The sequence below is a fragment of the Rhinatrema bivittatum genome, chromosome 10 (genome assembly GCF_901001135.1).
Source record: "Rhinatrema bivittatum chromosome 10, aRhiBiv1.1, whole genome shotgun sequence".
NCBI classification, from domain to species: Eukaryota; Metazoa; Chordata; class Amphibia; order Gymnophiona; family Rhinatrematidae; genus Rhinatrema; species Rhinatrema bivittatum.
This window is the reverse complement of record NC_042624.1, coordinates 20806149-20818811: the sequence shown is the minus strand read 5'-3', so window position 1 is coordinate 20818811 and position 12663 is coordinate 20806149. Positions and strand designations below refer to the sequence as shown.

The 12663-nt window shown below is 49.8% G+C and overlaps 1 protein-coding gene across 3 annotated transcripts in view; it reads left to right on the top strand.

Moving 5' to 3' along the window:
* Positions 1–12663, top strand: part of MGST3 (microsomal glutathione S-transferase 3) — a 187236-nt gene that overhangs the window by 111745 nt on the left and 62828 nt on the right. For all 3 annotated transcript variants that reach the window (XM_029618214.1, XM_029618215.1, XM_029618212.1), the window contains one exon: positions 2956–3029. In XM_029618214.1, the coding sequence (XP_029474074.1) occupies positions 2956–3029 (74 nt within the window). The remainder of the gene's footprint in view (positions 1–2955; positions 3030–12663) is intronic.

Genomic DNA, 12663 nt, shown 5'->3' with positions numbered 1-12663 from the left:
GGCGAAATCCCGAGAGGAGAGCCATCGGGCAACCAACAGAGTGATCTCCCTGCTGGAAAGCCTGGGATGGGTAGTCAACCTAAACAAGAGCTGCCTACAGCCTTCCCAATCACTGGGTGTCCAGTTCGACACCCAGGCAGACAAAGTCAGCCTCACCACCAAGAGAAGGTTAAAACTCCAGACGCGTCTACGGTCCTTGATGGGAGCCAGCCGGCCCATAGCTTGGGATTATCTGCAGGTTCTCGGTCTCATGGCATCCACCCTGGAAGTGGTACCCTGGGCGCGGGCCCATATGAGACCACTACAACGCTCCCTTCTCTCTCGATGGAGCCCACGCTTCCGGAATTACTCCGTGCATCTACCTCTACCAGCCAGAGTGCGGACCCAGCTAAGGTGGTGGTTGCAGTCCGACCACACGAGCAGGGGGTCGAAGATGTCCTCCCCCACGTGGACTCTGCTCACCACAGATGCCAGCCTGAGCGGATGGGGAGCACACTGCGAAGAGCTCACCGCCCAAGGGCGGTGGAACAGAGAAGAGTCGGGGTGGAACATCAACCGTCTAGAGGCACGGGCAGTCCGGTTAGCCTGCCTGCGATTTGCTCACAGACTGCGGAACAGAGCAGTCAGAGTGATGTCCGACAACGCCACCACGGTGGCATACATCAACCGACAGGGCGGAACCAGAAGCCAACAGGTGTCCCTAGAGACAGCCCTGCTGATGGCTTGGGCAGAGGCGAATCTCCAGGACGTCTCCGCCGTCCACATTGCCGGAAGGGACAACACCGCGGCAGACTTCCTCAGCAGGGAAAGCCTAAACCCGGGAGAATGGCAGCTGTCCCTCTCAGCCTTCCAGATGATTGTGGATCAGTGGGGGACTCCGGACATGGACCTACTAGCGGACAGGTCCAATGCTCAAGTACCCAGATACTTCAGCCGCAAGCGAGATCCGTTCTCTCACGGGATCGACGCCCTGGTTCAGCCATGGCCTCCAGGGACCCTGCTATACGCCTTTCCGCCGTGGCCCCTGCTGGGCGCCCTTATACACAAGATTCAGAGGCACAGGGGCCTAGTTCTTCTAGTGGCACCAGACTGGCCAAGAAGACCCTGGTACGCGGACATGAGAAGACTATTGACAGGGGAGCCTCTTCCCCTGCCTCCTCTCAGGGACCTGCTACGTCAAGGTCCCATCCTCCACGAGGATCCGGCTCAATTCTCTCTTACGGTCTGGCCATTGAGAGGGCTAGACTGAAGAAAAGAGGTTACTCGGAGCCGGTGATAGATACACTCCTCCGAGCGCGCAAGTTTTCCACATCCCTCACCTACATAAGGATCTGGAGAGTATTTGAAGCCTGGTGCGACACTCATGGCACCAATCCACATGCGACCACAATCCCTATTGTTCTGGATTTCCTGCAGGATGGGCTTCAGAAGGGTCTCTCCCTAAAGCTCCATCAAGGTTCAGGTGGCTGCGCTGTCTTGCTACGGTCCCAGGAGGGAGGGCAAGACCATTGCCACACACCCAGATGTGTCCCGCTTCCTGAAAGGAGTCAAGCACATTCGTCCGCCACTGAAGTGGCTAGTGCCCCTGTGGAACCTCAACCTCGTTTTGGATTTCCTCGCGGGATCCACCTTCAGACCCCTTCGGGGCCTGTCTCTCCGTTCGCTAACTTTGAAGATGGTGTTCCTGCTGGCAGTGTGTTCAGCACGCCGCATCTCAGAGCTACAAGCGCTGTCCTGCCGTGATCCCTTTCTCAGAATCACTCCTGAGGCTATCCATCTTTGCACGGTTCCCTCCTTTTTACCTAAAGTAGTCTCACAATTTCACCTCAACCAAACCATATCCTTGCCAACCACGGCGGGTTTGAAGAAATCAGAAGAAGGGCGTTTGCTACGCCATCTCGACATCGGCAGATTGCTGCCCAGATACCTGGAAATGACAAGCAGTACGAAAGATGGACCATCTGTTCGTCCTTCACAGCGGGAAGAAACAAGGAGAAGCAGCCTCACGGCCCACCATCGCCCGCTGGATCAAAGAAGTTATCAGAGCGGCCTACGTAGAGGCCGGGAAGTTACCGCCTCTGCAGGTCAAGGCTCATTCTACCAGAGCGCAGGCGGCTTCTTGGGCAGAATCTAGGATGCTGTTGCCCGCGGAGATATGTAAGGCGGCGACATGGTCCTCCCTCCATACCTTTTCCAGATTTTACCGGCTGGATGTCCAGGCCAGGGAGGACACAGCATTTGCGAGGGCAGTCCTACGCGGTCCTCAGGCAGCCTCCCGCCCAGTTCGGGAGTAGCTTTTGTACATCCCACTTGTTCTGAGTCCATCTGCTACACGCTAGGAAATGTTGAGATTACTTACCTGATAATCTCCTTTTCCTTAGTGTATGCAGATGGACTCACCATCCTGTCCGGCTGCCAGTATACATGGGGTTTCATCAATTCAAGGTAAGGCATGTCATTTCTTACACGAGAGCGTCCACTCTACCAGGTGTCGACGTCTTCCGGTTGGGAACGCTGGCGGTCTCCAGCTACTATCAATCGGTCAGGGGAATCCTGTTTCACTAATTCATTCATCTGTCAGTACATATATATCCATAACAGCTTTTGCAAGGAAGATTACTGAGTTGCTTCACTTCCTGTGGGGGTATATGTACCCGTGCTGACGTCAGATCCGTCTCCAACTGCTAGCACGAGCACACTATACCCACTTGTTCTGAGTCCATCTGCATACACTAAGGAAAAGGAGATTATCAGGTAAGTAATCTCAACACTATTCTTTGTCCTTTGAATCTTTTCAAGAGTGGGGGCACATTTCCTGAAGTCCAGATATGGGAGGACTTTCCAGTGAGAGAGGGGAAGAGACTTTTATAGCAAATAGGTTCTGCCCCTCAACATCTCTGTACTTGTAGAAATAGTTGTATTAACATGACTCACAATCTCTTCTGCTTTCCTCAGTATCCTGCCTTATACAGTGATGACCCTGAAACTGGACATATTTTCAACTGCATTCAGCGAGCACACCAGCACACGTAAGTATCTCTGTGTACAAGCCGCAGCATTGATTAGAGAGTTGGATTGTCACTGCAAGATGCAGAGAGGAGCTCCTGATATCTATCATTGTACAGAACCCCAGACACTTCCATTGGAAATAATGGCGCCTGTGGTCACCTTTACAGATACTTGGTTCATTCTTGCTACAGGTCCATGCATGTGATATCCATGAAATCTCCATTTCAGCAGCAGAGTGCATTATTAAGTGCCCCTGGCTCTTGGCTTCTCTGTGATGGGACCTTAGTGCTGTTCTTGCACTTTGCTGAGCTCATCAGCACCATGAAATGCAAAGCTCAAGTGATCTTCTACAGTACAGACTCATGGGGCAGATGCTGGAAAATAATTTTTAAAGCAGAAAAAAATAAATGTAGATTCTTCCTCTGATTTTTATATTTTTTTTCTTAGCTGTCTATTGGTATACCTATTAATTTTTTCAGTTGACAATAGTTTTTTTGAGCTTTTTGGAGGCAGTTTTCAAACTTCCCATGTAGTGTCAAAGGGAAAATAATGAAAACTGTGATGGGTACAAACTGCCCACAGACTTTTTTTTCGGAAAAATAAAATGTGTAAATTTGAATATACATTCTACACATGTTATTTTCTGCCCCCTTGGATCAGCTCCCTTCAATATAGCTAAAAGTACATGCTTTGATCTCTTCTCTCACTCAGAGCAGCATAGAAGCAGGCAAATGTCTAGGTGCATTGAAGGGGAAATATTAAAAACTGGCATTCTGCCCGGATAAATAGGTTTTTATCCACATATATGCCTAGTCCTTGGGTACTTTTACCCACAATCATTGCCTATTTCCAAAGAAAAAGTCTTTGCATGCATTCCCTTTGAAAATTACTGAAGGAAAACTTGCCCATAGAGATTTGCACCTCCTTTTTCTGGCCCAAACAAACAATGCATGTAGTTTGGAAATTGCAAAATTGTTACCTCCCCTATCCCTGGAACATCTCCAGGAATATATGGTTTAACATCTTTGTTTATTTTGCCGAGAGCAGGTTACAATAAAACAGTCCTATATCTTTTTAGCTCATGAGGAGCGAATTAGGAGATGTAAATAACATTTACTTGTATTTATTGCTGTTGCAATTTGGGAGAGAATTTGTAAGGCAGTTTGAATTTTGAATTTTCTACCCTTCCAATGAGAATATCAAGAACAGAAGCTTGTCATCCTGTTTAGGCTTTGCTGCTTTATCAGGTGAGAGTGGTTGTCAGCAGTGGTTTGCACTTTGGGCAGAGTGGAGGAGATGTCACCATCAGCACACACAATTATGGCTTCAAATATGGCTTTGGGCAGGAGAGAAAGGGGATGTGTCTAGCCCACATTTTTTAAATAAGTGGGATGCAAATGAGGAAGAGGAATGCCTGGGCCTAGCAGCTCTGCCACAGCATAAACATTTACACCACAGGGAGGAGGTAAATGCTTCTCCCATGGGGTGATGAAAGACTTGCAGGGGTTTGCAGCAGAAGTAGGAGGGCTGCACCATTTTTTAAAGTAAGGCTGCTGTTGGCAAGTGGAGGTAGGGAATTTCTTTTCAAATACTGAATAACATTGTTTCTTAACATCCAGTCAGATGAATCCAGAACAAGTAGGTTATGCCTCTCTACCAGCAGATGGAGACTGAGTAAACTGATGTCACAGTATATATACTCCTGCAGTGACATCAGCCTGCTAGTATTCTCCATCTCCAGCAGATGGTGGACGTGCATCTCCCTTCTGGGGATTGCTTCATTTTGAAAAAAGGAAAATTAAGGATATTACATTCGTCCCTCTCTCCTGCAGTGATCTAAAAGGTCCAACCCCCAGTTGAGAATTCCTGTTGTGATTTCTGTGGTCCCTCACATGAGTGCCTTGGTCCAGTAGCTGTTTTATTTTCAGCTGGCATGGACTTAGCTGCTTAAGCGGCTGAAAGGCAGCGGGTGCAGGATGCTGAGTGTGGCGGTGACTGCATATGCCCTCTCCCACTGCAGCTGGAGACTGTCTCTGTGCTCAGCTAGTTAAGGCTAAGCTCAGGTGTTAAAAAAAAATATATATATGTGTATGTATATATATATATATATATATATATATATATATAAAAAATATATTTTTACAGAAACGTAAACGGAGGCTTTTGTAGTATTTATTTATTTATTTTTAACTTTTATATACCGACATTCTTGTATAACGTACAAATCACACCGGTTTACATTAAAACAGAAGATGCAGGAAATATGTTTCCTTTGTCTAATACATTGAAACATTTATAACAAGGAAATTGTTAACAAGGGATAAAACTTAGAACATGGAAAAAAGGCTAAACAAACTAGGAAAAATAATGAAAGTTAAAAATGAAAAGGTAGCACGATGGGTTGCACGAAGGGGTGCACAAAAGGGAGTGCCCCTTTGTTGCGACGTCCGGTGGAATGGCACAGTTTACCGGCTCGATGCTAGGCGGGATGATGTCAGGGGGCGGGTCTCATGCTCACTGATTTTCCTCAGCGATCTCTTCTCATTTTCCAATGCGTATGTTTTTCATTTTTTTTTGTCTTTTAATCTTCAGTGATAGCTTTTAAAAGTGCCCGATGCTGGTGGGCTGCCCCTCTGCATAGGTGCCTGGTAGAATGGTGCCGTTTACCGGCTCGACGCTAGGCGGGATGACCAGTATAGGGCTTCCTCCTTCTGGTCTCCATGCTCTGCTTGCTGTTCCGACTTTTGCCCTCCTCCATGGGAGGTTGAGGGACGTGGGCAGTCTGGCGGGTTGAGCAGCCTCTTTAGGCTAAGTCCTGTTCCCTGTACATACCCGAATCAGTCCAGACACCTGGGTTTTGCCTCCCCTCCAGCAGATGGAGACAGAGACGTTTTTCAAAACAACCCTGCCATATATACCAAGGTGCTATCCACAGTCCCTCAGTCTTACTCTGTCTCCAGCAGATGGAGGTGTAAAACCCAGTCTCTACTGATTTAAAAAAAAAAATAATAATAAAAAGAAAGGGGAGTTAGGAATAGTTAGCAAATTAGGGGCTTCTGTTCCTTTATTTGTTTAAAAAAAAAAAAAAAAAAGGAAGACGAAGGAAGCTTGTGGAGAAGGCCTGTCAGTCTCCCAGGGGATTGTCAGGTCCTGAGGGGACCATCCTCCCTGGTCGAGGCAGCTGCTGAAAAGGGTCGAGAGCCCTGTCAAGGTGGATTAGCAGCACTGGGGTGATACGGGGGAGCCCGGCTCACTCACCCCAGCAGCAGGAGCTGTCCAGAACCAAGGACAGCGTGGGGGCAGGTTTGAGTTCTTTATAAAACAAAAAACTTTCAACTTTTTGCCGTGCCATCTCTCCGGTACTTTCACCCCCCCCCCCCCCCCCAACCGTCTGTTTTATTTTTTTGCCGCGTTTGGTAGCACGTTTGGTCTCTTTAGTTTTTCCGGGCCTGATTATGCCTCTGGGCTCCTCTTGCTGCGCATGCGGCTCTCCGCGCAAAGGGCCTTTGTGCTCCCTGCTCGCAAGACGGCGAAGGACCCTCCGTTCCTCCTCGGGAGGGTCGGATTCGAGCACCGCAGTCGGCCATGCAGTCTCGGACGGGTCGTTCAGAGTCAGCTGAGCTGTTCCCGGTGAGTGCGGGAACGGTGGCCATTTTGGGATCGCTGCAGGCAGTCACACAGAACGCGTTGGGGGGAGGAGATTTTACCCCCTTCGCTATCGCCACAGCACATGCCTTCGAGGGGGGGAGCACTCCTATGAGCCCAGCCGCTCCTTTACTTGAGGACAGCCCTGAGGGGGCTGCAGATTCCTCGTCTGGTTCCTCCTTTTCTTCCGAATTTGTACTGCTGATGCACAAGGCTTTTAAAGCCAAAAAGACAGGGAGAAGGCAGGCTGCAGAGAAGCTTTTGTTCCCACCCTCGCACAAAAGGTCCCGACAGCGCTCCGAATCCAGAGGGGAGGCTGAGCCACCTAGGTGTAAATGGTCTTTGTGTGCGGGGCCGGTTGAGACTGACACGGACTCTTCTCCTCCATGGACACCAGATCCTCAGTCCCAGCCCCCCAGGGGGGGGGCAGATGGAGACCCTGACCCCCAGCCCAATTTAAACCGGGGAGTTCAAGTGCTGGAAGGAGATGATCCGAAGATGGTTCATCTCTTTAAGAAAGAGGAGTTGAATCCGCTTATCCTGGTCATTCTGGGGGAGTTAGGATTGGAAGCCCCGCAGGTGGAGTCTCGGTTGGGGGCGATGGATTCGGTATTAATGTGTCTCAGGGGTCCTGCAGTTTCTTTTCCTTTCCATTTCTCGGCAATGGACTTTCTATTTAGAGAGTGGGACACTCCAGATTTGGGGTTGAAAGTAAGTCTATGAACAAGCTATATCCTCTGCCAGAGGAGGCTTTAGATATGCTGAGAGTTCCCGAAGGTTGGAGGCAGCGGTGTCTGCAGTCACCAAGAAGTCTAACTATCCTGTCATGGGAGCGACGGTCCTCAAGGACTTGCAGGACAGAAAGTTGGAGTTGCAGCTCAAGAAAGTGTTTGAGGTGTCCGAGCTAGGGGTCCGAGCAGCGATGTGCAGTAATTTCGCACTGGGTGCAGGTCTTCGCTGGGCCCAGCAGCTCCAAGCCAATTCTGACCTCTCTGAGGGAGAGGCTAGCCAGGCGAACCGGCTGGAGGCGGTCATCGCGTATAGGGGCATATTTTCAAAGGGTTACGCACATAAGATACCCGCGTAACCCCAAAAAGCTGCCCCTGCATGCGCCAAGCCTATCTTGCATAAGCTCAGCGGCGTGCGCAAGCCCCGGGACGTGCGTATGTCCCGGGGCTCGCAAAAAGGGGCGGGGTGTGGCCTGAGCCTGAAGGCTCTTCAACAAAGGTAAGGGGGGGGGGTTCTAGGTAGGGCTGGGGAGCGGGTTAGGTAGGGGAAGGGAGGGGAAGGTGCGGGGGGGACGGAAGGAGGCAGGTTGCGTGGCTCGGCGCATGCAAGTTGCACAATTGTGCACCCCCTTGCGCGCGCCGACCCTGGATTTTATAACATGCACGCGCAGGTTTTAAAATCTTTTAAAATCTTTTAAAATTTAGTGCGGATGCTCTCTACGACCTACTATGCACGTCGGCCAGATTCATGGTGTCTGCGGTTTCCGCGCGTCGGCTTCTCTGGCTATGGAATTGGGCTGCAGATACTTCGTCCAAGGCCCACCTAGGTTCCCTTCCTTTTAAAGGAAAGTTGTTGTTCGGTTAGGAATTGGAGGACATGATCCAATCTCTGGGAAAGAACAAGGTTCATAAACTACAGGAGGATAGGCCCCGGTCAAGAGGTTCGTTTACAGCTCAGTCTCGGTTCCATGGTAATCGGAGACCTCGACCGGCGCGTCGTCAGGGTCCTCCTTTTCGTTCTGGTTCCAACAGACAACAGTCATGGCCTCAGTCCTTTCGAGGCAGACGTTTTGGCAGGTCAGGTAACCTCCCGTTGACGGTGGGGGCTAAGGCCTCACAATGAGATACTGCCGGTCCATCCCTCGGTACCCATCATCCACCAAGTATCAAGCGTGGGAGCCAGGCTATCGCTCTTCTTTGAGGAATGGACTAAATTAACATCGGACCAGTGGGTCCTCACTGTGATAAGTCAAGGTTACGCTTTAGATTTTATATGGCGTCTTTGGGACAAGTTCCTGATCTCTCCCTGCGCGTACCGAGAAAAATGAGAGACTCTACAAGGCACGCTCCAGTGCCTTCTGGATTTGGGGCTATAATGCTGGTTCTGTCTGCAGAACTACGCAGGGGCCGCTACTCCATTTACTTCATAGTCCCAAAAAAGGAAGGAACTTTCCACCAAATCTTAGATCTCAAAAGAGTCAACCGATGTCTTTGGGTACCGCGTTTCCGGATGGAGACTCTCTGGCCCGTCATCGCCTCCGTACGTCAAGGAGAGTTCCTAGCGTCTCTGGATCTCACGGAAGCGTATCTCCATATCTGCATCTGGTAGTCTCACCAGAGGTTCTTCAGATTCTGTATTCTGGGAAAACACTATCAGTTTCAGGCTCTGCCGTTCGGACTTCCCACCGCTCCCAGAACGTTCACCAAGGTGATGGTGGTGGTTGCAGCGCAACTCCGGAGGGAAAGCTTGCTAGTGCACCCCTACCTGGACGATTGGCTGATTCGGGCGAAGTCCGAGGTTCTGTGTCAAACAGCTATCAGCCAGGTGCTACAGCTCTTATGATCCCTCGGCTGGGTGGTCAACCTTACCAAGATTCGTCTAGTTCCTTCGCAGTCTCTGGAGTTCCTGGGAGCTTTGTTCGACACGGAGCTGGAGAGAGTATTCCTCACCACAGAGCGGGTAGTCAAGCTTCAGGGACAGGTGAGGGACCTGTTGTCCATGCGGATGCCCAGGGTGAAAGATAACTTGAGAGTCTTGGGATCCATGAAGTCCACCCTGGAATTGGTACCCTGGGCCTTCGCTCATATGCGTCCCTTACAATCAGCATTGCTGTCCCGTTGGAACCCGGGGTCAGAACAGTTCCACCTTCTGCTTCCGCTTACGGACTCCGCGAAAGCCAGTCTCGACTGGTAGCTTGTCTCGGAACATCTGGAGTGTGGAGTTCCCCTGGTAATGCCCGACTGGATGGTCGTCACCACGGATGCCAATCTCTCCGGCTGGGGAGCGGTTTGTCTGGGAAAGTCAGTGCAGGTGCAGTGGTCCTGAGAACAATCTCAGTGGTCAATCAATCGTTTGGAAACCAGAGCCGTAGCTCTGGCGTTGGATGCCTTCCTCCTGCTCCTTTGGGGGAAGTCGGTCCAAATCTTGTCCAACAATGCAACCAAGGTGGCCTATATCAATCGCCAAGGAGGAACCAAGAGTCCGGTGGCGACGGAGGCTCGATTGTTGATGGACTGGACGGAACAGTATCTCGTCAGCATTGCGGCTTCTCACATTGCCGGGGTAGACAACGTGCAGGCAGACTTCCTCAGTCGCCACCATCTCGATCCCGGAGAGTGGGAGTTGGCAGACGAGGCTTTTCAGCTTGTCTGCGAGCGATGGGGCAACACCATGCATGGGATCTGATGGCCACATTTCAGAATGCCATGGCTCCACCGTTCTACAGTCGGCACAGAGAGACAGGGGCTGAGGGGGTCGATGCCCTGATACTTCCCTGGCCGGCGAACATCTTACTGTGTACGTGTTTCCTCCCTGGCCGCTGATCGGCAAAGTGATCAGACGAATAGAGCTCCATCCGGCAGAAGTGATTCTGTTAGCCCCAGAATGGCTGAGTTGTCCCTGGTTTGCGGATCTGCTCAACCTGTCCACCACGGATCCCCTGCGGTTTTGGGAGTCTGCGACTCTTCTTCATCAAGGCCCCGTCTGTTTGGAAGAGGCGGATCGCTTTTGTCTCGCGGCCTGGCTTTTGAAAGGCAACTGTTGAAAAATAAAGGTTACTCGGATGCGGTGGTGGCCACTTTGTTGAGGTCGAGAAAACCGTCTACTTCCCTAGCTTATGTCAGAGTCTGGAAAGTTTTTGAAGCTTGGTGTTCGGATCATGAGGTGGATCCTACGCGGGCGTCGGTCTCAGACATTCTAGGTTTTCTGCAAGCCGGTCTTTCTAAGGATCTTTCTTGTAGTTCCCTCTGAGTACAGGTTGTGGCGCTCTGTTGTCTCCAAGGTAAGGTCCAGGGGGTAGCGTTAGCATCGCACCCGGATGTGGTACGTTTTCTGAGGGGGGCGAAGCACTTGCGCCCTCCGCTTCACCATCAGTGCCCTTCCTAGAACCTCAGTTTGGTGCTTTTGTCCTTGTGTGCACCACCTGTTGAGCCTATAAAGTGGACGACGCTAAAGGATCTCACACTGAAAGTGGTATTTTTGGTGGCAATTTCTTCGGCACGCCAGATGTCCGAATTGCAGGCGTTATCATGCCGAGAACCCTTCTTGCGGATTTCTGATTTGGATGTGCCCTTGCGAACGGTCCCATCTTTTCTCCCAAAGGTGGTCTTCCTTTCACTTGAATCAGTCGATCGAACTTCCCTCCTTCTCTGATGTGGATCGATCGGATCCGGTGGCCAAGGATTTACGGAAGCTGGATGTCCACAGGGCTCTGCTACAATATCTGGAAGTTACGAATCCTTTCCAGGTATCAGACCATCTTTTTATCTTATAGAATGGTCCACGTAAATGTAGTATGGCCTCCAAGACTACAATAGCCCATTGGCTGAAAGAGGCCATCGGTTCAGCGTATCTGCTGCGTGGTAAGATGGTACCGGTGGGGCTTCGTGCTCATTCTACACAACCACAGGCCGCTTCTTGGGCGGAATTTTTTTTTTTTTTCACATTTAAAAAAATTTATTAAACGCCTAACACAAAAAGGCCTAGGCGATGAACATAAATACATACATAAACTAAAATCATTACAAACATATGGTTTCACAGAAACCAAAATCATAACAATGATAATATACATCATAATAACTTAAATAAGACCAATTACTGAATCATCAACTGTCATATGAGCAAGACTTCTCTCCGCGGTTTTAAACATTAAATGCACGGGCAAGCAGAAATTCTTTAAAAGATGTTTTAAATTTCTTGACATCTTCGAAAGATCTTAACTCTAAAGGAATAAGGTTCCATTGGAACCTTATTCCTCGGAATGTCACCAAGTCTCGCCTCAGGAAATTTGCAGGGCGGCTACTTGGAAATCTTTGCACACTTTTGCAAGGCATTACAGATTGGATGCTTGAGCTTCGGATTCCGGGGGATTTGGAGAAGGGGTACTCTGAGCGGGCCTCTCCGGCTCCCACCCTCGGTTAGTTGGCTCGGGTACGTACAGGGAAAGGAAAATTAGTTTCTTACCTGATAATTTTCGTTCCTGTAGTACTATGGATTAGTCCAGAGCCCCACCCTATAGCTGTGTGCACTTAAGTAACAGAGAGTCTGCTCGTATAAAGTTTTGTTTTTTTTGTCTGGTTGTTTACCATGCATTCTCGCTTGTTCTATTGGTTCTGCGAGTTTTGTTCCCGGTTTGGGTTTTCAATGAGCCTTATGTTAGTTAGGTATTGAATTGTATTTTATTACATTCTGCTTTGACTTTACGTAAGACTGAGGGACTGTGGGTAGCCACTTGGTATATATGGCAGGGTTGTTTTGAAAAACTTCTCTATCTGCTGGAGGGGAGGCAAAACCCAGGAGTCAGGACTGATCCGTGGTACTACTGGAATGAAAATTATCAGGTAAGAAACTAATTTTCCTTTCTGAGGCTTTTACACTGTGTGCTATGTTATAGGCCACAATGGCATTTTGCACACTTTCTAAGGCTTCCCTCTACAGGCATGTCAGTTTGGCGTGTGCATCTAGCTGTGCGTTCAGGTTGTGTGTCCAGTTTTTGGATGCTTAGTCAGGCCTTGGATTTGGAGCATCTAAGTTAAGTGGCGCCTTAAGTGGCTGCACGCTTACCTGTGCGCACAAGTTTTATTGTGCACTTAAATTATGGTGCTTATTTTTGGGACACCTTAGTGTTGGACGCCTTCTCGGGGTGGTGTGACGGATGCAACCCCTTCTCGGGGTAGCAGAACAGTCCCAGACCCCTCCTGGGGCGGCGAAACAGTCCCAGACCTGTCCTGGGGCGGCAAAACAGTCCAGACCCCTCCTGGGGCGAAGCGGCAGGCTCAG